This window comes from Drosophila obscura, unplaced genomic scaffold (assembly GCF_018151105.1).
Source record: "Drosophila obscura isolate BZ-5 IFL unplaced genomic scaffold, ASM1815110v1 contig_73, whole genome shotgun sequence".
In the NCBI taxonomy this organism is placed as follows: Eukaryota; Metazoa; Arthropoda; class Insecta; order Diptera; family Drosophilidae; genus Drosophila; species Drosophila obscura.
In genome coordinates, this window is record NW_024542865.1 from 4,405,599 (window position 1) to 4,429,741 (window position 24,143).

General features: G+C 42.7%; 3 protein-coding genes and 1 long non-coding RNA gene across 7 annotated transcripts in view; 3 read left to right on the top strand and 1 right to left on the bottom strand.

Annotated features, from left to right (window-relative positions):
- LOC111082186 overlaps positions 1-11,525 on the top strand; it is a 35,282-nt gene extending 23,757 nt beyond the window's left edge. For all 4 annotated transcript variants that reach the window (XR_005968318.1, XR_005968319.1, XR_005968321.1 and 1 more), the window contains exon 5: positions 11,511-11,525. This is a non-coding gene — a long non-coding RNA (uncharacterized LOC111082186). The remainder of the gene's footprint in view (positions 1-11,510) is intronic.
- Positions 11,526-12,059: 534 nt separating this feature from the next.
- On the top strand, positions 12,060-14,781 carry LOC111065242 (pickpocket protein 28). The gene is made up of 5 exons (XM_022353301.2): positions 12,060-12,222; positions 12,294-12,597; positions 12,673-12,821; positions 13,480-14,282; positions 14,352-14,781. The coding sequence occupies exons 1-5, from the start codon at positions 12,113-12,115 to the stop codon at positions 14,633-14,635; spliced, it is 1,650 nt and encodes a 549-aa protein (XP_022208993.2). The 5' UTR covers positions 12,060-12,112; the 3' UTR covers positions 14,636-14,781.
- Positions 14,366-16,495, bottom strand: LOC111065243 (nucleolar complex protein 4 homolog B). The gene is made up of 4 exons (XM_022353302.2): positions 16,272-16,495; positions 15,493-16,195; positions 14,903-15,432; positions 14,366-14,774 (listed from the first exon to the last, which is right to left on the bottom strand). Exons 1-4 carry the CDS (start codon positions 16,404-16,406, stop codon positions 14,658-14,660), a joined length of 1,485 nt encoding a protein of 494 aa, XP_022208994.1. The 5' UTR covers positions 16,407-16,495; the 3' UTR covers positions 14,366-14,657.
- Positions 16,496-18,354: 1,859 nt separating this feature from the next.
- Positions 18,355-24,143, top strand: part of LOC111065297 (allatostatin-A receptor) — a 114,440-nt gene continuing 108,651 nt past the window's right edge. Inside the window, exon 1 of the mRNA XM_022353404.2 lies at positions 18,355-18,726. The gene's annotated coding sequence lies outside the window, so the exon portion shown is untranslated. The remainder of the gene's footprint in view (positions 18,727-24,143) is intronic.

A 24,143-nucleotide genomic window follows, 5' to 3' on the forward strand; every position in this document is an offset into this window, starting at 1 on the left:
CTCGTATCTTTCATTTTTGGCAAGTGAAATGGCCAGCGATGGATGGACTCGACTTTGCACTCGATTGACCACAAATCAGTGAACAATTTATACAAAAACAAAACGTGAAAATAATGATTTCATTGAGGTAAGCACAGTGAATACCCTGCGAGAGTTCGGTAAGAAAAGCTACCCGGAAAATTAGTTACAGAAGCAACTGCTATACGTACAATATATTTATGGAAGAAAATGAAAGCTTGGGACAGCGGAAGATGAGGTCTACAGGCAAAATTAATGGACACCTTCTTTCAGGGTACAACAAAAAAAAAAAGGAAAAAAGCAAACAGCTACGTTGAAAAGGAGTTAGATAGATGGCACAAGGGAGATAGGACCATGCAAAAGGTAAAATGATAGCGATCTCTACTCGTACTCGTACTCGTCCTGTACCGTCCTCGTACCTGTATCCTCCCGCTACTGTGTCGCCCAGGCATTTGTTATTCATGAGCAGCCATCAACACCAAACAATGTCCTACAACAAAACCAAGAACTCTTCCTGGCCACGTCCAAAGCCTGATTGTCCAATGGGCTACTGACGTTTCCGCTTGCCAAATGCAAACGGAAATGTCACACAAAACAAAACCAAAAAAAACACACAAAACAAACTGTTGAAAAAATTTTCCTACGTGGGTGGAAGAGGGAAACGGGCAGGGTGGGAAGGAGGGAAGGAGGAAGGGAGGCAACTGCAACTGCCAACTGCTTTTGTTATGAATGATGATGGAAAATCTGGCAGCAACAGCAGCAGCAGCAGCAGCAATGGAAGCCGCCAGCATCTCAGTCAATTACACTGAGAGAAAAGGGAAAGATGATTAAAGAAAAGTTTTGAGAAAAGTTCAACTGGGGATATAGGGGATTGAAAAACTGAAGAAGAATAATAACGAGTATATCCAGACAGTATGTCTGGCTAAGAATATAATTTTTGTTGGATAATAAAGTTCGGTGTAAGGAAACCTGCAGATGAATAATCATGGATGCACTTGTACCTTAAATATCCTAGAGAAAGGGAGAACCTACGAAGAACCTCATTTAGCAGCTGATCAGGCAGCTGAAGACGCATATTCATGAGAATAAAGTGAGTAGCTGATGGTAATAACTTTCAGTTTTAGAGAGAAATAAAATTATGGACTATCAAATAGTTTAAAGTTAAATAATTAAATTAAATAAATTTCCAATTTGTTTTTCTCAGTGGCTTGAGGACTGACTTCGTGTGAGACTTCGGCTGCGGTATCGGATCTCTTGGTGGGCTGGGGGCAGGGGGGGCGGCGCAGAAGGCTGGTGGCTAGATAGAAGCGGGGATAATAATTTGGGTGATTCAATTCAGTTTGTGCAACGAGCGGCGCAGCCAAAACTTTGAGAGAAAGAAATCGGATTCCTGGTTCTGGTCCTCGTCGGGCAACAAAAAGAACAAATGAACCCGCTCCCCCAGCCCCCACCCTTGCTAACCTCCGGCGTATTGGGTATTGAAATGCAAATGGTCGCTGGCCTGCCGAAATTAAATTATGTGGAAGTAATGATAACCCTTCTATCCGAATGCCCGATGCCCGATGCCCGAGCCCGAGTACCGCATTTGCTTCTCGTCCTGTCGCATGCCCCCCCTCTTCCCATCCACCCACTGGCGGGGTCTTCATTTAACTGGCGACGTAACGCCTTTTTTGGCAGCTGTCTTCATTTCGTCCTCTAGTCCTCTCTACATCCACTTTTCTCTGCTCTCCTCTCCTCTGCTCTGCTCTGCTCTGCTCTGCAGGATGACTGCACTCGTGGCCGGACCTCGTTTATATCCTGATAGAGAAAAATGCGGGAAGCTCTGGTGGCAGCCCTGAGAGGGATTGGAAAATGAATTGGGTAGGTGTGTCGCCAGCAGCCGCTAACGGCAATTAATTGTTTGCTAAAGTGTCTTCGCACTTAGTGCAAAGTGGGCCGTGGAAATTGGTATGGGTTTCACATAGAATCCGGGAGGAAAATTCAACACCCCCCCCCCCTCCACCCCAAAAATACGGCGGTGGCGTTTCTTTTTTAACATCTGCACTGAGATTGAAAGGTGCAAAAGGCAGGTCTATTTTTGTTTTTTTTTTTTGGAGAGCTGTCAATGATGTATGTGGGCTTAACTACGTTGCTTTGGTTTCCCGCAAACTTTGATATTAATCAAAGATTCTCTGCACTCATCAGCTCAGCTCGTGGTAATCGGAACTTCTGGCACGAACAGCACACAAAAATCAGGTTGGTTGGGATTGGTAAGATCTTTTTTGTGACTTCATTTCGTTAGCTGCATTAATTACCCACAAAACAAGCTTCTAATCATACATGAAAAAGTTACGACTGACACCATCGGGCATAAAAATATTTGATGGTGGAGATATTTGTGTTTATTTATTGTTGATATTTCTAAGCTTTCTTCCTTCATTGGGTACAATTTTAAGTTCTGACTACTCCCTCGAGAATATGTTTCTTAGGCTTAAATGCTGCTGCAGACAATCGAAAGTAGAAGCCTTTCCATTCCAGGATTTAATATATTACCTGCACATCCAAGTGCGATCAATAGCAGATTTTTCCAATATTGGAAACATGCTTTCAAATAAGTGAAACATGTTATAGCAATAAGTCTGGATTTCGAGTGCATTTTGGAGTATACTTTGAGCGGTTCCATTTAAGTCAATTATAAATCCATAGAGTGTCACCATAATTGGAATTAGAATTAGTCTCAGCCGTGTTCGAGTTTGTTCATAAAAATGGAAGGGCAGAAGGATGCTGGCGAATTGCCGAATACTTTGATACCCCTATGACGTGTGCTGCATTTGCTTGGAAATCAAGCAGGCTGTGGCAAGTGACTGTACTATGTGGCCACTCGTTTTGCTTCTGGTTGCTTCTCTTTGCTTCTCATGGAGGCGACCAGTGACCTTGAGAGTCGCCCCTGTCCACTGTGCCGCTCCAATATGGGATTCACAAGGGTAATTGAAGCCCAAAAATACTATCAAATTTTCAGAGGAGGAGCTAGATCAGATGGGAATGTTCAGTTCAGTGTGCTGAGCGAACAACATTCTGTATGCACACATAGAGAAGATCCAATGCAAAAATGGAAGCAAACTGTCTTAAGTTTGATTTCCTCGTTTCTTTTTGGTGATGATTCAGATGGGGGGAAACATTTAGGCAGTCGGGAAGTCTCAACTTTCAATACCATCAATGGCTGCCATTGACCAAAAACTTTCGCAGACGAACCTATGGCCAATCGTGTCAAGGGAACGAGTGGGCATACAGATTTGGTTTACGTGCTCGGCGTTTTCTAGATGTTTCATTGCTAGACAAGTGATTGACTTAATGCTAATTCGCGACTCAATTGTTTCAAATTTTTGGCCAGCCAAAACACACACACACACACACACACAAATGCAGCCTAGCTACGACTACGAATGCTGTCCAGCAGTCCGTGCGGACAGATAACGATGGCGCATAACCCAATGAAGGAGTGTGGGTCTGGTGTATGAGGAGGGGGAGGGGGAGGGAGGGTGGAAAGGACAATAATGTCGCCTCGTTGCGCTGTAATCCACTCAAGGCGCTTGGCTACTTAAGAACAGCGACAGCGACAGCGACGACTGTCCTGTCCCTCTGTAGAAGTAGCAGTGGCAACAACAATTGACGAAATTGTTTTCGTGACTTACATTTTTGCGTGCTGCTGCTGCCTGGACTGGGCTGGGGCTGGGCTGGGGCTGAGGCTGGACTGGGGCTGGGACGTGTTTGGAAAGCATATGATGTGATTTGCCATCAAATTGAGTTGTCTTGTCAGGCAGCAGTGACTGCTCCACTCCGCTCTGCTCTGCTCTGTGCATCTGTATGTATCTGTCTTTTTGTCTCTGTGTCTATATACATAGATATATATTTATTGTTGGAATGTATCTACATGTACTCTGGTTTGGGGCTGAAATGCAATTAAATTTGGAAAAATATCAACAGCCAAGACAGAATAATAGTTTATAATAGCAAAAGTGGGTCTCGTTGTGGGTGGGCTGGGCAGGCAAGCGCCTTTATGGATGGGCAAAGGCAAAAGCAAAAGCAAAAGTGCCTGGGTTGTCTTTAAATAAATACACTCAAGTGGCTCGCTCAGCTGCAGGGATGAGTATGGGCATGGTATGGGTATGGCATGGAATGGGCATGGGTATGGGCATGGGTATCCTTCGCACACCAACACCTACCAAGTTGTGTGTACATTTTCGGCTGCCAAAGTGAGAGATGTGGATGAAAGTTTGCACGAGGCTAAACTGAAATAGAACTCCGGACGAGATGGCTGCTAATGCCGGGACGAAAAGTCCTGTGCAAATTGTGTGCGTGGCCCCAAGTTAAGATCCTTTTGGTCGCACCAGAACTCGGGTACAGTACAGTACAATAATGTAAGGGCAGCAGAGCGAGAGAGAGCATATAAAATTTATAATTATGGAATTTATTTCATCCCCCAAAAGGATTTTCAAAAGAAATAAAATCTCCGTGGCACTTCCAACTTGTGGCAGCCTTATGCCAGCGTCAGGCACCTTCCACACAGAGAACGTGTAGACATTTTGTACAGCAACTAAATTACACAATGTTAATATTTGTTATGTAAATATGCATCTCTGTATGGATGGATGAATGGTTGGACTACGGACTACGGACTACGGACTACGGACCACGGACCACGGACGTAGGCACCAGCAAAGTGCAACATCAACGCCTACGGTTTGCTCTGTTTATTTCTTATATCTACACACAAAAGGCCAGGCCTACTGCCTGCCATTCCAATATACATATGTATATGTATTTATATGTGGGTGTGTTGTGCAATGTGTGATATTTACATAAGCCCCACCCCTCACAATTCACACGCAATTCGTAATAACAACAAAACAAATGACAGAAATCGCTCTACTCGATTCTGTTTCCGTGCCAGCTCTGTGCAGCTGCACCATCCATTCCCGGGGGCAGGAAAATGCAAAGGAAAATATTCTACAGCAGAACACAGAGAACATAAACTGAATGGCACTGCCACTGCATGACACTCATCTTGGTGCTCGGTACTGGGTACCATATCCATAAGTTTAATTGCTAATTTTAATTTTGCACAATTTGCTCCGAAAGTAAATTGAGAGTACTGTGTGGCGATGATAGTTTAAGCTTAAATTTAAAATATATATAGCGGAAATTAAATCGGATATTATTGCTTTCCATTTCATTTTTCATTTTTGTCAAGCGAGCAAACGCCCCTGCCCAACCCTTTTAGCTAATTTTCTCATTACATTTCTTTTTGGGCGGCTTGCACCTTTTACTGCCTGAATTTTCCAATTTCCCAAACCCATTTTTTATGTCACCAAATAATTTTCGAAAAAAGTTCAATTAATATCACAAAAAACCCAAAAAGAATAACACAAAAACAAAGCGAACAACTTTTTGATTTCTAAACAAATTATTTTGCTTGCTTTTCCTTTTTTCCTCGTCACGAAAAAGGAGCAAAGAATTATGGAGAGGGGATTGTACTGTTGGTTTATGGTAAAAAAAGGCTTATAAGAAAGTTACCTAATAGTAATGGCAATTCAAAATTCTTTAATGGAAATGACTGAGAGAAATCTCATAGTACAAATTTCGTTTGTGGGTCGCCAGCTGTAGTTTGAGCTGCCTGCTCTGGTTGATTTTTTAGCCAAGTTTTACTAATTACTAAAACGATTAATAAGAATGAAGCATCATCGCCTTGTAGCTTATAATCGTCACAGAATAAACAAGCACACACGCACACACACACAGAGAGAGCATGCAGAAACAAAAACCAGTTGGAATTGGGCAAAATATAAATAGAAAACCACAAAATGATATAATGTCCCTTGTATAACCCACAGCGCGCACACACACACACACAAAAAGCGGACAGAACAGGGACAGGGAGGAAGCTTTAAAACAATTAATTATAAATTTATAGAGCCCGCAAGGAGCAAAGAAATGGTAGATGGAGATGGAGATGGTTATGCAGATGGAGATGGGGTAACAAATGCAGACATTTAAATAGCTCGACAAACAAAAGCCAGTCAGCATATCACACACTCACACTACAGACTACATATAATACTTACTTATATATGTAAGTTCCATGGCGCAGGGACAGAGAGAGGGACCATCGACAGAGACACTGAGTGGGGCAAAAGCAAAAAAGGAGTGAAAATGGATTTCCATTTAAGGCGGCATGTTGAGCACATTGTTTTTATTAAGTGTCGCATGATATGTGCGATAAATATACACACATTGTATATATATGTATGTATGTATATATGTATTCCTCTTACTGTATTTTTGTGTGTGTGTGTGTATGAGTTTGTCTGTGAAGCGCCATTCACATAAACACTTCAAGTGGCAACACGACGTGCAACTAATCCGTTGCCCAAAAAATATGTTACAAGTGGGCAAAAGCGGTCGAGAGGGTCCAAAGGACAAACAGACATTCGTACGTACGACAGTTGGACAGAAACAATGGAGTAAATTATGAATGATAGCGCATAAAAAAATATAACAAAATGTTTTCTGAATGTGAAGAAATTATAGAAAAAAAAGGGAAGATCAAACTTGATTTTGTGTGCTCTTCATAACGATTTAAGCAGAAGTTTTCGAAAAATCCTACTCCAACAATCGTTGAAGGGTAGCAAAAAAAAGGAATCAAATTTTGTAAAAGGTTCGATTGAAAACTAAAACTAATTAATAAATTTAACAATTAAAAGCAGCGAAAATAAGACTGGAAATAAGTTGATTATGGAATGATTTAGTTGCTATTTAAACTACTGATGTCCACTGTGCAAGGACATCATAAAACAGATGCCGACCCAGGCACAAAGCTGATGACGACTACGAGGACGATGGTAATGATGATGATGATGACGATGATGCCCTGACCCGAAGGGCAAGGCAGTACGGTACGGGCAGTCACTCTGTCACTCCCTCTCCATATAATGCGCGCTAAATACATAGTTTGAAAATAGTTTTGAACCCTTTCATCAAGCAACCCCAGTCGCCCAGTCTCCCAGTCTCCCGGCCTCCCAGCCTCGTTCCTGTCCCTAACCTCCAACACCAACTGAGCTCTGGCTTGGCCGCAAACAAACAAAAAACCCATGGGAACTCCACTCGTGGTTCGGTGGAGCCAGCATGCCAGCGGGGCAAGGGGCAAGGGCAAGAGGCGAATGCCGGAATGGAGCTGTGGAAAAGTGGAAAAGCAGAAGTGACACTGGCAGAGAGCATTGGCTGTCATTTCCCATATATTTTTTATTTTTTTTTAGTTTTTTGAAGCCTTTTCCCATCGTTTTGTTTGTATGGTTTATGCTGTCATACGACCTTTTTTGTCACATTTTCGCCGAGTTACATTTTGTCACTCTCCTTAGCATCATTTCATCAGCATTTAGAGTGGGACAGAAGCGAACACGACTGCACTGCTTGCTGCTGATAAATGAAAGACGAAGTCGAACAGTTCCGTTCCTGTCCTGCCCTATCCTATCCTATCCTATCCCCCCGCCCCCATGCCTCATAGCCACCACACCCACAGACCCAATCCCAGTCCCAGTCTGTCTGAGTCTGTGTCTGTGCTGGGGTCTGTCGAAATGAATGTTGCAACTAAATGAATAAATGGAAATTAGTGCCAAAAAGGCAACGATGCGCATACAATGAACCTCCCGACGAGCAAGCGAACGGACGGACGAACGGCCAGTGCCAAATTTTTGTTTGTGTCCTTGTGTCACTCAAATCACCCACACTCGAACTGGAATCCGAAAATGCATTTTTCATAGATGTTTCCTCCTGTATTAGGCTACAATCTACGCTAATTTCAAGCCGCTTAACACTCGCACTCATTCGTTTTAATTTATTGGCAGTTTCCCAATAATATAATTTTAAGACATCCTCGATTTATTTTGATTATGATTTAGAATTTACCTGTGGAATAGGTGGGCAGATATAATTTCTATCTTCATGAACTCTTGGGAAACGTTTGCCCTGTATATCACTTCGAGCCGTTGATTAACTAGAAAATAGGAAAATAGGTTAAAATATTTCAAAACTTATTTCATGAGATAACTTCATTTAAAAATTTACCAAATTTTATATTCTGCACGACTACAGGAAGTTGATCGCCGAAGTTGTCTCGTATCCTTTAGTCGTACCCCTGGACTGACTACTTGATGATCCGGGCACCCAATATATACATATATGACCCTTGTGTGCCTTGCCTTGAATCGCATTTAATAATAATTAACTGAACGTTATGGTGCTGACCGTTAATGGAGCTCGGAGAGAACTCATTGAATTGAAGGGCTTAAACTCACGTGCATAATCAATAAGTTTCACTTCTTGCCATTGATCTGTCGCTGCGACATGCCAAAATGGTTGTAATTTCTGTTTAAATATCAGCGATTTATGTACGTATGTATATATGTATGTATATGTATATGTGCTTTTGCCACTTTTCCTCCACTCATTTAAAGCCACCGTCTGCTCAAATCAGCACCACACCCCGCCTGCACGACTGGTGCAGGAATATTATCGTATAATTCAGGGCAAAACTGAGGGAAAGGGTAGCAGCGCATTCAAGCGAACGCATATCTATCATTAATATCGCTGCAGTCAGCTGCTGTTGTGCTCAAAAAAAAGCCAGCAGCAAAAAAAGGAAGCGCCATTACGCTCAGATTTGTAGCCGAAGCTTGGACTACACTCGCAGACAGTTCTTTAGTGTGGTACAATACATAAAGAGCATAATATATGCAATTTGAATTCACTTCTATCTTGCTCCGATTTCAATAATATATTCCTCCGATCCGATAGGTGCATATCTCCATGGATCTACCGAATATGCTTTGCCGCACACGATTTGTTGCGTTGCTCAAGTTTTCCCGAGTTCAGGGCCTCAGGTTTCCACGGATTGGGTGTGCAGAAAGCTACGTAGAGAGTCCTGTAGTTGGGCACTATTTTAGCTTAAGCTCTTACTATTTTGGTAACATGCTCTACAGCTGATGCTTAAGACATTAAATATTATAAGCTAGGAGTTTTCGGATTTGGATCTTCCACTCTATGATGCAAAGTTAAAGCTTTTGCTGTTATGACTCCTGTGCATGCAAAGGGTATACAAAGTGGCACACACACACAAACACACATCCATTCGTAGCCATGAATGCTAACACACACACACAGACGAACATCCAGGGATCGCTGGCATTGTGTGGCCCTGAGGTTTGCTCTGGCTGCACTGGCTGGAGCAGGAGCAGGAGCTGTAGCAGTAACTGACTGCTGAACTACTGCCAACTGCAATTAATCATTTTTCTATCATTTTCAGATTTTTTACACACACACACTCACACATAAATGCATATGTATGTATGTACACCCACACACATGCGGTGCATGCTGCATATGCATGAGCCTGGGGTAAGTTATGATTTTTCACGATGCTGTTCTCCGATTTCTTCTTCTCCTTTTTTTTTCCTGGTGCCTCTTTACCTTCCTTCGTTTCCCCCATCTCCGCCATACAAATTTTTGGGGGAAAGTTCCGTCTGCTTGCGGCAAGCTAAAGAGCTTAAATAGCCCATGCAACATGGAGCAGGCCCCCAGCAAAAATCACATGATAATTGAGGCACCTATGCGTATGCGTATTTAGGCGAAACGTCAGACTCCAGGCGTCATGTTCTCTGGCTTCAGGCAGGAGAGTGTGGAGGATTAACAGTGTGTACAGTGGCAACTCTCTTGCTGAGACACTGAAACTAACATCATTAGGTCCGCTAAGAATTAAAAATTATATAAATTAAAAAAAGTAAGTTATTATTATGTTACCCTAATATTTTTAGCATGGGTTTACGAACCTTACCCTTGAAAAGCAGGTTGTGCAGTGTTAGCTCCTTGGTGGACAGCTTGGGTCGCTTGGAGCTTATTATTTGTATTAATTGCCAGGTAGCTTCCATCCTCAGCCTCAATCGACAGTGTTAAATGAATATTTTACTCAGGGCTTGTTTTTTTTCTACCAGATTTTCTTTGATTAAAAGATTTTGTCAAAATTATCAATATAAGATTTGAGTGACATTTAAGCTTATTTCCTTATATAAAACGCACTGTACTGCATACCATATGATGTAGATGGATAGATATGCACATGGCCTTTCCATACATATCTATTTAGGGGCACAGGTCTGCTTTTAACCGCCGCAAATTGCAGCGTCGTCGCCGGCCTAAACGATTTCTAATGGCTAAGCACATCGGGCGCCAACGAACGCCTCCATTTCACCATTCTTCTTCCCAACTACTGCCACGTTCATCCATCTGCACATATCTACATAGACATACATACATAGGAGTATCTACATATGTATGTATGTGCACACAACACATCTTTGCAGGCATACATCTCCATGGGCATATGTATGTACATAGATTAGGTCAATTTGCTGGTAACTTTTGATGATGCCCCAGCACATTTACATCCTTTGGCCAAGGAGAGAGCCAAAGGCAAAAACTTTCCGTTGATGGTCGGCCAGCCTGGTCACTCATTGATGCGGATACATCCGGGATGGGTGCCCCAGTGTGTGTGGGGTGTGTGCAGATCCAGACGGGGCATATTGCAGCATCAAGTATAAACTGCTAACAAGTCAACAAGACCAACAACCAGAAGCTGCTGTAGCAGAGGCAGCAGAGGCAGCAGCAGTACACCGACAGTCCAATCCAGTCGAGGCTCAGTCAGGCATTCCCATGGGACATTTGGTCAGCTTGGTCAGGTTAAGTGTTTTATGAACTTGTTTCAATGAAGTCATACAAAGTGCGTGGGTATGTCTCTCTGCGTGTTCGGATGCGTATGCGTATGCAGGTGCCATGTGCCATGTGGCATGTGGTGACTGGCAAGGAGGCACAACCCAAGTCCTGCTGGCCATCGTCATAGTCATCGCCATCGCCAGCGCCAGCGTCGTCTGTTGCCATTGAAGCTTTTAATTTGATTTTCGTTCAAGTGTCGTTTTCTGTGGTTCTCCAGTGTCTGTCTCCCTCTGACCCTCTGACCCTCTCTCTCTCTCCATCACTTCCTTCCAGTGTGGCCAGTGTGTCCAGTATATCCAGGTGTGTGTGTGTGTGTGTGTGGGTTTCCGTACTAACTTGAGCCCTCGTGCTGCCTCTTCTACTGCTCCTTTTTGGCTTCTGTTACGGTTTCTACTTTTGCTGGCGATTTGGGTACCGTTCCGTTCCTGTTCTCTGTGTTTCTCCTAATGAGGCGACAGTCGTTTGTCCCCCAAAAATGCTCTAATTAAAGCCAGTTCGGGCCCAAAGTAAATCGAGAACATTGCCTTTAACTCACTTGCTGGACAAATTCACATTCACAAATGCAACTTTTGATATATGATAGCTTTACTTTACTTTATGGACGACTGCACTCCCTTTCGGACTGATTTTAATTGAATTTCTTGAATTAAATCCACTTATTACGAACCCATGCCCATTCCCATACCCATTCTTAGGTCAGAGACTGACACAGTGAAGAATCGAACAAGAGAGGTTGGCCAGCAGCAGATTCAAATGCCCCTAAAGATTACAGAATTCAAATAAGTCTTTTAGTTTTAAAGCCTGCAATGAATGCTGCGAATGTCCACTGGAAAGACTTCAAAGTGAGAGAGCGTTAAACCAAGGCACACGCAAAAAAAAAGTAAGGGCTATCTGACTTTATGTATTCTGATCGGGCACTGCTGCTTTTTTTCCACAAATAATATAGCTCGAATAAATGGCCCTTCAATGGCCACCCCCCTACAGTGTACTTTGGCAAGAGTTGAACAATTTCCATACTTCGGAATATGTCCGGGGAGGAAAACCAGCGAGCCAGAGAAGAGGAACCAAGCAGAGAGGCAGCCAAGCGGGCACGCTATTGAACAAATAAACAAATTGGTTAATTTACAAATTGAAAATTTATGTAAAAATATGCATACTTACGCCAGGGGCCAATCAGTCAGTCGTGGAGTGGCTGAAGATGCGACCGCAACGAAGTCGCCGGCAATTGGCTCTCTTCTGGAGCCGCCAGCCATACCCAAAGTTATGCAGCAAGCCGCAGGCGAGGACACGCATATCGATGGCCACGTGGCGGCGCATACTAGCCAGGAACACAGATGAGTTCTGTCGCAACACGACTATACATGGCCTTAAGTATATCAATAATGGGAACTTACGCAAAAGCGACAGGTAAATAACACAAATCATGCACATGTGCACGTGGCTACAGAGGCTTAAAGGTAGCACGTACTCTTTGTTAGAGTATTTTTTGGTGTCGCAATGCTGGCGGTTGTCGGCATGGCCGCTTACCTCATACAGGACGCCTTCGACAAGTGGAACACCACACCGGTGATAGTGGGCATTGATCCGGAGCTGACGTACATCACAAATGAGCCATTTCCCGCCGTCACCATTTGCAATCTAAACCAGGCCCTGGCCAGCAGGGTCGCGATCCTCGGCAATGACACGGCCGCTTATGCGATGCTGCAGATTTTGTGCCGTCGCAGTGTGAATGTGCAGCGGGTCAGCGATGGTCGAGCCAACTGGGAGGAGTTCATAATGAATGTATGTATGTTATTAGCTGCGTGTTTTTTAAAGTTATTCCAAATTTCAACGGCCCCTGACCTGTCTCACGCACAGATATCGCAGCCATGCCAATCGATGGTCATCGGCTGTCGCTTCGGCGCCGACGACTATGAATGTGCGAGAATGTTCTATCCAATTGTCACCGATGAGGGCCTGTGCTGTGTATTTAATATGCTGCATCCACGCTTCATGTACAAACGCAGGTATATTTGCACATCTTTTACCTAATTCACTCGCTTTTGGCCAGCAAAACTCACTCGCAATTTTTGTGCAGCCAGGCTATCGATGGTCCGTGCAGTCGCTCTTATCGATAGCTGCTTATCGATGAGGCGCGTGTTCGTTTCATCACATTATTGTTTAATTGATTATGCAGCTTGAAGTAATATATTGTTAATCTCTAAATTAAACATTAAATTCATGTTAAATAAGTAAAATAAGCACAGCATTGCTTATACGACGCACCTAATTTTTTAGCACTTCAGTGCGACCCTGTTAGGTAAAAAGTATCGATGAGGCGGGTCAATTTGTATCTGCCTGTAATTAATTAAAAACCAACTTTGTTGAATTCCAATGGCATTAAGAAGTACATATATTGGTAGATTTAATAAACTTTACAGTAAGCTCAGGCTGACATGAATATATTTCAATTTTCTTATGGATCGATAGACGCTCAAAGGCCTGGTCGATAATGACCTAGCGCGTTTGAGAGAGGCGCGAAAATTTGATAATTTGGTATTTTCAATGAAATTAAATGCTCTAACGCATTATTGTATTGCATGGAAATTGCAGTTTTCACAAGAAAATTTACACAAAACGCCAATATGCCCTTGTTAGCTAATTGTTATGTTGTTTTTCGTGCAGCGCTTTGTTCTCGCAACGAAATCTGACCCTACCCAAGGAATTCCAGGCTGTCAATTGGCATGCGGAGCTGGGATACAGGCGGGGCGACAAGTATCCGGGCAGTCTGCTGTATCCGCGCCCAGCCCAGGGCACAGGCGAATCCCTGGGCCTGTCTCTGACGCTGGACGTGCAAGCCGATGCCTACTACTGCTCCTCATCGAGCAGCATTGGCTTCAAGGTCGCCCTGCACAGTCCCAACGAGTCGCCCAATGTGCGCGAGACGGGCGTCCTGCTGGCACCCGGCATGGAGACCAAGCTCCGCATCGATCCGGCCAAGATTCGTACGGAAAATCATCTGCGACGCGTGCACCGCAAATACAGGCGCTGTCTGTTCCGCAATGAGCTGAAGCTGCGTTGGTTTGCCCATTACACGCAGCGCAACTGCGCCGCCGAATGCGTGTCGGGGCTGCTGCTCCGCCACTGTGGCTGTGTCTCATTCTACATGCCGCGCCTGCACCGCAACGACACCATCTGCTCTGTGGGGCAGCGGGAGTGCGTGCAGCGGATACGTTTGGGTACGATTGAGGCAATGGAGTCCTGCCTGGACGAGTGCCTGCCCAGCTGCTTCGATCTGAACTTCAACACGATAACCTACTCGACGAAGATCTCGCACGATGGCTTCGACGTGACCAATCCGAATGTCAGTCTCAACTTCACCGACGCCTATGTGGAGCGCAACGTGGCGGTGGTAAATATGTACTTTAAGGATCAGACCTACCGGGCCAGCAAGCAGACAGAGTTTATTGGCTTCTCGGACTTTCTGTGTGCGTAGCCTTCTGCAGCATCAGCATTCCCATGGATTTATTTATTTATATCTATTTTCATATTTGCAGCTAATGTTGGTGGCCTGATGGGCCTGTTCCTGGGCTTCAGTTTCCTCTCCATAGCCGAGTGTGTGTACTTTGCGTTGATACGACCCTGTCGCACCTGCTCCGAACTGAGAAAACAGCAGCCGACGACAGGAGCAACAGCAGCGATGTCCAGCCATGCCCATGTCCAGGCAAATAGAGTTTTTGTTCCACGAAACATAAATTATATTTCACCATCCAAATGGTTTCAAACCGAGTTGGCTCGTCCTAGGGGGCTCAACTACAACTACAATCATCATCCGGCTTAGGCCTAAATATTACAACTAAATTCTAGACTAGATCAAAGTGCTTGGTGACGGTGTCGTTCTTGGCCAGCGCCAAAGTCTTGGTGTTCTCGTAACTCAGCATATACTGCTTGGCCTTGCTCTTCAATAGGTCATCAAAAATCTGCAAGCAAAACAAATTAATTAATTAATAAAAAATCAAATAAAAAGTTACTTCTGACAGGGGCATAAGAGTCTGAAAGATATCCGTGCTAATGTTGGATACCAGCAGGGACACCAGCAATTACTCACCCGACTGTCCTCCACATCGAGCAGGGGTCCCAGATCAAACTCCATAATGGGCAGGGGATTGTTGATAAACGTCGCTGCATTGGCCACCTCGGGTATGGCGTTCTTTTGCAGGAAATGCAACTCCCAGAGCGAGCTATTCAGGGCCTCCGTCTTCACCGGATCCTTTTCCTTTTCATTGTAGGGATCCGTGACCTGTTCGGCCAGCGGATCGCCACGAATGAGCTTCTGCAGGCCGGTGTGGCGTAGCAAAAGGTTGCAAATGAAACGTATCATGATCACCGCATCCTTGGGTGGACTTTTCAGCGCCAGACGTGCGAAGCGTTTGACAAACGCCGCCACCAGATTTTCCGGCAAATGTGTGGAGGTTAGGAAGATGTCGGCCAAGTAGAACAGGCGCGACTTGTACTTGTTGGTGAAAACGCGAGCATGGAACATTTGGTATAGCTTCTCATAGACATCCGGATAGGTGATGTTCTGCTTTTGCATCAACACAAAGATGCCCTGCAGAGCCAGCAGGGCAATGGGTCCATCTAAAAGGGAATTCGGTTGCATAAAAGTGTAAAAGGTGTAAAAGGTGCCAGCAGACAAACCATATTCATGCAGTGAGTTCATTAGGAAGTCAGTGACGCCGATGGGATCCTCCATGTGGGGCAAAATGCGCTCCAGCAGCACCACCAACACCATACGGTGTAGATCCTCCTCTATGCCGTTGCTTGAGGCGATAATGCCACGCCAGATTTTGTTCAATTTCTTGCGAGCCTTCTCGTAGGTGAAACTGCGATGCGACTTGTTCGTATCCACATGATATTTTTGGGCATTGAGCACCGCCTTGCCCAAATCCAATTGGTGTACCAGCGACAGATAGTTCATCGCCTTGATGGTATCATGCTGGTAGTCGCCGGTGGGCGCCAGTTCGAGGGCAAACTTAATGGCCAAATTGAGTACATCGAGGTATTTGGTGTACTTGCCGAACTCTTTTAGCACAATGGTACGCTCGGGGCCATTGATCAAAATTTCGAGAATGCTTTTGAGCTTGCCGATGGGCCAGTCTCCCTCCACGACGGGACTTTCAGCCTCGCCCTTAATCAGGGACATGCACACCTTCATTGCCATCGTGGTCTCCACCTGAGACGACGAGCCAATGCGCTCGAGCAGCAGAGACCAAGCCTCCGAGTACAGGGAATCCCATTGAAGCGCCTGCGGCTCCAGAGACTCGCGTTTCAGCAAATTGACGAAGATCACTTCCAGTACGGCCATCAGATCGTTCTGGTCAATATTGGCTGGTTTCTGCTTCTGCAAGGGCATGGGATTAGCATGGTATTAGCTGCGGCGCCAGCAGGTACATTGAGCTTTTTAAGCCGAGACCTACCAGATTCAGTATGAACTTTGCGAGTGGTGTTGGATCGAAGGGGCTGGCATTCAGCATTGCATTGGCCTGCAGGCGCATCCTACGCGTGTTCTGCTCTGTCAAGCTGGAACCTTCAAATGAGGCGCGACGTTTCATTTTTATGGCGGTTCAATAATCAAAGCTTAATTTTAATTACAATTTAAAACCATGAGGCCGTAGCTTAAGATGCAGTGCAGTGTGACCGTGGCTTTATCGATAAAAAATACTCGTCTGAACCTCAGAAATGTACCAAAATATACCTTATAGTTTTCAAAATATACCGTAAATATACCGAGGACAGAAACGAGCTTAGCCAAATTAACCACTCTCTATTTAAGCTGGTTAACACCTTGGAGTTGAATCACAGAAAATAATGCTGTTTGTAAATGTGCATTGTAGCTAAATTTTGATATCAAAATATACAGAAAAAGAAAAATATACCCTAAATGGTCACCCGGTAGGGGATTATGTATTTATTGATAGAAGGCTGCCACCTTGTTGGAAAAATGTGCTCTATATTAAGGGTATTTTGTGGAATTTATTTACAGTTTCTTAACAAAAAAATGTATTTAGAGCAAATACCCAAAAAATATAGACATTATTAAACACTTTAAAACAGCATATCGATGCATGTTGACTTCATTTCAAGTTTTGTGTGACCTTATATAACCTACATACCGCATTTATTTGCATTCATTTTACAATCAATGAACGAAAACATAAGAAAATATCAAATTTTGCTATAACAACAATATATCGGACTCGCTTGGAGTTCAATGTACCTTAATTTTTTGTACTTCTCAAAGGTTTTAAATTAAGCGGGCATTTGCTTTTTCTGGTATATTTCTTTTATCAATTGCAGTCATACTAAATACTGTCTTATTGCTATAGTGCGCGCTAAATTTAAATGGTGAGTTTTTTAAGCATGTCCTTAGCCATTCATAAGGAAATTCTACTCAACCCTGTTTTTACACTCAATTGAGTGAGTGCTCAACTCGTCTTTGACTTCGTTTTCGGATTCGGTGTTTTGGCTTTGTTTACAAATATTTGTGTCCTGTGAGAATTCGCGCGCCTGTTGCGTGTCCCGTTATCTTTGCCGCTTGTCCGTTGCTCCGTTTTTTTTTTGTATACCCTTTTCAGAAGGTATTCATATATTGAGAATATATTTGATACAAAGTGAAGGGAAAATACATATGTACATATGTATGTACTTACATATACTATATACATATTTACATATGTATAATTTATCTAAATATAAAACACTTTAAAAAACACTTGGGACATCCAAGATCGGATGACTGCCTGTAGGTACAATCGCTCGACGTACAAAATCTGTCGTAAATCCAGCCTTAGATTCTTGCAACCAATTTTTGATTTTATATCTAATAATGTTATCAATAACTAGTTCGAATAATACAATTACGAAACAAACATCGGAATATAGCACAACCAAACGTAGAATATTCTCATGTACTCGTATTAACTCCAAGCTTAATTAAATCTTAATGGTTTCAATTTGTAAAGGGTATGCAAATTGTATTCCCCCCACCAAAGTGTCCCTTCAATCTGCTGGGCATTTAGCTTTATGTTAATCGAGTTGGACAGCCGAATAAAAAAAACGAAGATTGATTATCGCAAACAGGCAGAACCAATTGGCGCAGCAGCAACAATTTGCCCGGCAAATTTCTGTTGACAAATCGCATTCATTAAGAGTAATGGAGAAATCAAATGGCAGACTGAACGACTGCCGGCTGCCTGCTGGATCCGTGCAGCTCTTCCTAAAATTACCTAAAATTCAAATTCAAATAAATTTTTTTACCAAAAAAATTAAAATCGTTTCTAAAAAATAATAGAATATGGTTTCTTGTTTTTTGTTTTGTTGGGATGTGTGTGGCGCAATGAGTTTTTGGCTCAGTAACTTGAGTTACTCCCACGCGGCGCCAGAAGCCATCGGCGCCCGAGCTTGGCTTCGGGTCCCCTGTGTCCTGTTCGGCAACTGTTTTGGTTTTCCACTTGGCGACGATTTGGACATGGAAGGCGCGCAGTTCGCTTGCGAATGTCCTACGCGACGGTTGTGCGGCGAACAAGAAACCGATTCCAAAACCAAGAGCGGGAACCACAGACCTGTTTGAGTGCCATTTAAATTTAAATTCAAAAAACTAAACGAACTTAAAAAACAAAAACAAAAAACAGCGTTTTTTTTCAACATTTTTTTACTGTGCTTGAGAGCTTTTTAAGCAATCGAAAATCTGCATAAATACTGAAAAACATCAAACAACAAAATTGCAATTGAAACCGCTTGAAATATAATATTGTTTTGTGAGCCAATTAATTTTATATTTTTCACAAAAAAAATATTCAGAATTGGTCGCGTTTCTCTTCTAAATATTCCGCACTGTCCAGCGTCGTGGAGAGGGACACACAATCGGATCAGGTGAGTGCAAGATGCTCCCAGCCGGAAATTAAATAATGAGATGCCGCCAAGGTACCGAAAAGAATTTTAGCCGGCAATTGAATTAAAACACGACTTGAATACAGAACTCCGCCCAACCGACCCACCGACCAACCGACCAACCGCCCACGGTGTGGCCTTGATGCCTTCTGGTCCTTACTTTACGCAAAAGAGTCATTTAATTAGGGTCGCCCCCGCGCTTCCAGCCGTGCTTATCCGAAACGAACTCCCCCACTTCCGGAACGGGTTCTTGTGCCCCCCTCTCAAGCTCCTAAACGGTTTAAATTGAAGCTACAATACGGGGACTGGACTCCTCTTTGAGCATTGGAACATCTTGTTGTGGGCAGCTTTTCGTTGTCCGCTTGATTGATGAACCCCACAGCCAATAGCAAATATATAACCGAACAGGATGGGATGCAGCACAGTTCGGGATGGGATACGGACAGGTTGGCATGAGAGCTCTCTCGGGAACCCAATCAAGTGGTGGACCTGCTGCGTGCAGACAGAACAGATAAAATGATTGTAAAGTTAATGATTGTGAAAATTCAAGTGCATTTCCAGAGTGATCTTTGCCCGAAGGCAGCATTAAACGTGGCATTTACTCGTACATATATTTAAAAGAAGTGAAAGACACAACAATACAATTTTTGGATATAAAAAATCAGTTATTTAAAGCAATAAATTACGGATACTCCATATATATAAATATACATACATATGTATATGCGTGGGACTCTCGCTAAAGTAGACATTTTTTTATGCAAATTCTTGTGAATGTAATTTTTGTGGGAAAAACAATTTAAATATTAATAAAAAAAAAAAACGTCGAAACGGAACGCGGCAATGCAATTCTTAGTATCCAGTACTTAGTTTTAATATATAAAAACTTGAGTTGGGTATTCATCCAACAACTGTGTAACTATGCGAAGGCCACGTATTCAAATAGAAGCATATTCGAATAGAAGAATAGAAATAGAAGAACGAATGGTGCAGCTTAATTGTTTATATTTTGAAATTCTGGCTCTTATAATGGCTGGCTCCGATCGCTACGTCTTGTTGCAATAAAAAAGATATGTTCATTCCCTTTGGGTTTAGCAGATCGGAGCACATTCAATACGAGTATGTGACTGTGTGGTGAAGACAGACTTCCATCCATCTGTTGCCTGAAAATTATGGAAACATTTATTGAATTATCCGCTGTGCAATTGCTTTGTAATTGAGTTACGGCTGGCAAACACCCATTTAATCCAGGGCCTAAACATATCCCCTTTTGGGTCGCACTCTATCAGTTCGTTAGTCGCGACTAATCCACGGCATATCTGCCACAAGTTGCTCACGCGATCTGCGGCGACGGGCGACAGACGGCAACCGACATGCATTTAAATTCAATTTCAATTCGCCGCCCAATTTACACATTTAATGTGTGTAATTTGCAGCTAAATTTAATTGGCCTAATTAGGTGCGACATGGCCGTAAATGTAACGTGCGACGGGGATCGTGGTGCCAAGGTGGCAGCGGGGGCGGGGGCGGGGGCGAAGCAACACTCGACACTCGACTTGCTCTGTTAAGTGATTCTCGGAGGGCCAGGAGGACCTGCCTTCAAGCAAACCAAAGCGTAGGTCAAGTCAAGCGGAATGAAGTGAAATAATTGCTCCTTTCAACTGTCAAATTGTGGATGGATGGCTTGGCTTTAAATGTTTGGCTAATTGCAGCACATTCTGTCTGCTCTTAACAACACTTGACAAACGCTCCAAAGCATCTGCAAAGATAAAGATGAACCCATGAATAAAAGAAGTTGGATGTATGTATGTTTGGGCTTCATAGAAGTTTCATGGCACAATTAAATTTAACTGAAGCTGCTTTAGTAAATATTAAACATTAATACATTAAATTGTAATCTGTTTTCTTGAATGCCCTAAAATGATATTGACTTGAAAATAATTTGGAGATTGTTCTGAGAGAGAGCTATGATTGCAGATCCCTGGTTACTGGAGAAATTATATATGATTATGAATTATCAGTTGTTATTTAACGCATCCATTGGACTCTAAAAATATTAATACAAAATATTTAGTATTATAATAGTTTTTCGGTTAAATTATACGAATTTGCTGATTTTGAAGAGTAAATTTTATAAAAATAAAAAGGTATAAAAAGGTAAAAATTGGAAACTATATTTTTTTTTCAAACTTTTGATTAAATTTAAAAATAAGGCAGTACCCCACCTCAGTGAGAGGCTATAGAAGAACAACAAAAAAGCGATGAAGAAGCGAAGCGAAAGATTTCTCTGGTGAATTCTTTTTAAAGCCACCCCCCCACCATCCCCCACCATCCCCTACGAATACGATGAAATTGTGTAAAAGTTTTCCATAATATTTTAACAAGAATTTAACGCTGCAGGCAAGGACAACGCAGCAGCACACGAGTTGATTGTCCCTGCCACACTGCCCCACTGCCAATGCCACCGACCCTGCCCCTGCCACTGCCGCAACCTCCCCCACGAACATTGTGTGCAGCTCCAAGACCAAGATATGGCATTAAAAATGAAAAAGCAACTCAAAATTCTCTGTCTCGTAAATGGGAACGCAGCAGCAGTAAAAATACCAAAACGCATAGTCATAAGGCAAAAGTAGGTGGATGTGCAGATGTAGACAGGAAGAGCGGTTGGGTCTGGAACTGGATTGGGTTGCTGGAAACTTTGCCCCTTTTTTTTTTTGTGTTTTGCCACGAGGCATGTCCAGCCTGTGTACAACTCCAGCTGCTCCTCAGCAGCTGAGGCATGCAAAATGAACCATAAAGTGCAGTCAGTCAAGATGTTTGGGTTCCGACCTCATCAAAGTAACAAAGCTTCCACCCCTATCCACCCCTATCCATCCCTTGCTATGCCACTGATAAGCACTTGACTTGAACGCTTTGTACCAGCTAGCAGACTGAGGAGGGGGAGGGGGCAACACAGCCGCAACATTCCCGCTTTGTTGCACGCAAATCTCACTCCTGCTGCATACCTTAAAGGCGCCAGTTTGCAAAACTTGAAGTCGGAATCCCGAGGGAACACAGAGAGAGATAGAGAGAGAATAAGTACCTCTGTGTGGAAAAGTATTTCGAAATTAAGGTACTACAACTGTCTTTGGGTGTACGGTTGCTTACATTGACGCATTTTGAGCCTTGAACTGGACAGATAAAGCGTCACGACAGTGGTCAAACTTTTAGTTTCTTATTTACAAAAGGCAGTTTCAAAGGCAGGCATTCAAAGAGATTGCTTCAGAGATGTGAAATTGAGATGTGGGTTGATAAATGAATAAGGAAGGAATATCAAAGAATATCATTTCAGCAGAAAGGTATTTTATGCACAAATTCTACAAATATTTAATAAATTTTAAGAGTTAAAAATAAAAGTAAAATAAAATAGAGTTATATAAAATAATACAAAAATTATCCATTATGTGGGTAATCGTTTATGAATCGTTTAAGTTTGATTAGCTTCACTTGGGAACTGCAATTGCAACTGTCCAACTAATGACTGTACAAACATTGAGGGATAATTGTTTGGCAAATATTTGTTAGCTGTTCCTCAATTAGGTACCCCATGTATTAACTGTCTGGAAATGTAGGTCAGGCTGTAAATAGCCTGGCAACTATCTTGATGGGGTTTGTCCTTCTGTCATCAGAAGTTTGCTCATGAATATTGCATTGCATAAATTCACGTGAATAGTGCACATAAATCAGTGAATAAATGTCCATTAATAGTGCACGAATAAATGAAGAATACCCCATGAATAATGAGTGCATTAATGAATAAATGAAGTGTTCCCTGTTCCCCCATGAACAGTTTGTAAATCAATGTGGGTTAAACCCTTTGAAATATGCCTTGAAAGAAGCCCTAATTGAAATGGTTAAGCGGTAATAAACACTAAATCATCATTCAGAAATGTAATCCAACCAAGAGAACTTAGCTTTGCCATGCCCGCCCCCACATGGGATTGTTTTACGAGCATTTCATTTGGCCATGATTCTGTCTAATCAGTTTAGCAATAATATTGCCCGTAATATTTGAAATTCGTGCAAATAAAATGCTGCAATTCGAGGGGCACTAATAAATGCTCTTGGCTCCATAAAGCTTAGGAATTACACCTCAGTCAAATGCAAATGTTATTGTGCTACCGCTGCCGCTGCTCCTGCAGGTTACCCAGGTTTTTTGAGCCTCCTGCTCCGCCTCCACCTCATGTGGCAGCTTATCCGGTGCCATTCCGCAGTGCGTGCCCCCAAACCACTCATAAGCTTACTTTACACCCACACACACACACACACACACACAAACACAGAGACACAAAGCAAGATAAACACGTATACAAATTTTTGTTGATGCTTTTTACACCTCACACTACCAACCAAGCAAGCAACCAACCCACACAGAGAGTGTTGCAGAGATACAGCAACCGAGCAACCGAGCAACCGACACGGCAGTATCATGAAAAATGTATAAAGCGTTGCCAGAGGGTGCCACCACTCTGCGTACCACCGTATCCTGCCCGTTCCCGTTCCCCTTGGCCTGGTGTGTAAATTTAATTGATTGACATCACTTAAGCGGGAGGGAGGGCAACAACCACAGCACCACAATGCCACAAAAAACAAGAGGGTAAACACTGCACTCTAGTGGATCGACGCTGCTATACCTCAGTACTCATTTCGGATATATGTAGTACACAAAAACTACGCGTGTTAAATGTTAAATGAATTTAAAGGACAGATCATAAAGCTTTCCCTGTGAAAACAAACATTTTCCTATCTTATTTGGCACACTAAAAGAGGAAGAGGCAGTAAATAACTACTCGACACATCGCCTGCTCCTCATACAATATACAGGGCATCAAAAGAAGCGAAGAAAAACCGAGAACAAATTCCGTTCAAACAAATGATTTGTGAATTGCCTGCCAAGCAAAAATGATAATCGAGTGTGAGCAAGAGGGGGGACACGAAACGAACATCTTAATTTGATTTCAATGCAAATATTTGTTGTTATTCCGAGGAAGGAATTCAAGGCGTGATCCCTGGATTAGTTGACATTTGAACGTCAAGTGGTTAAGAAAATTTAATGGTTTTAGAAACGTACAAATATGTAATAAAAAATATTAAAAATATAGGCGTTTGTGTGCTCGTAAAAATATAAAATTAAAAAAATATTAAAATCAAAATCAAAGGGTTTTGAAACGAATAAAACAAAGAAATCCCATAATGCTTAAAAGTAACATTAAACAATTTAATTTTGATATAAAACCGAAGGGAAAAAAAAACATATTTATATCATATTTTCCAAAGGTTTTATTTATTGCATTTTTCGTTTCTCTCTAACGCTTAAAAAAATCCAAAGGAAATTTCGCGAAAATATTTTCAGGTTAAGA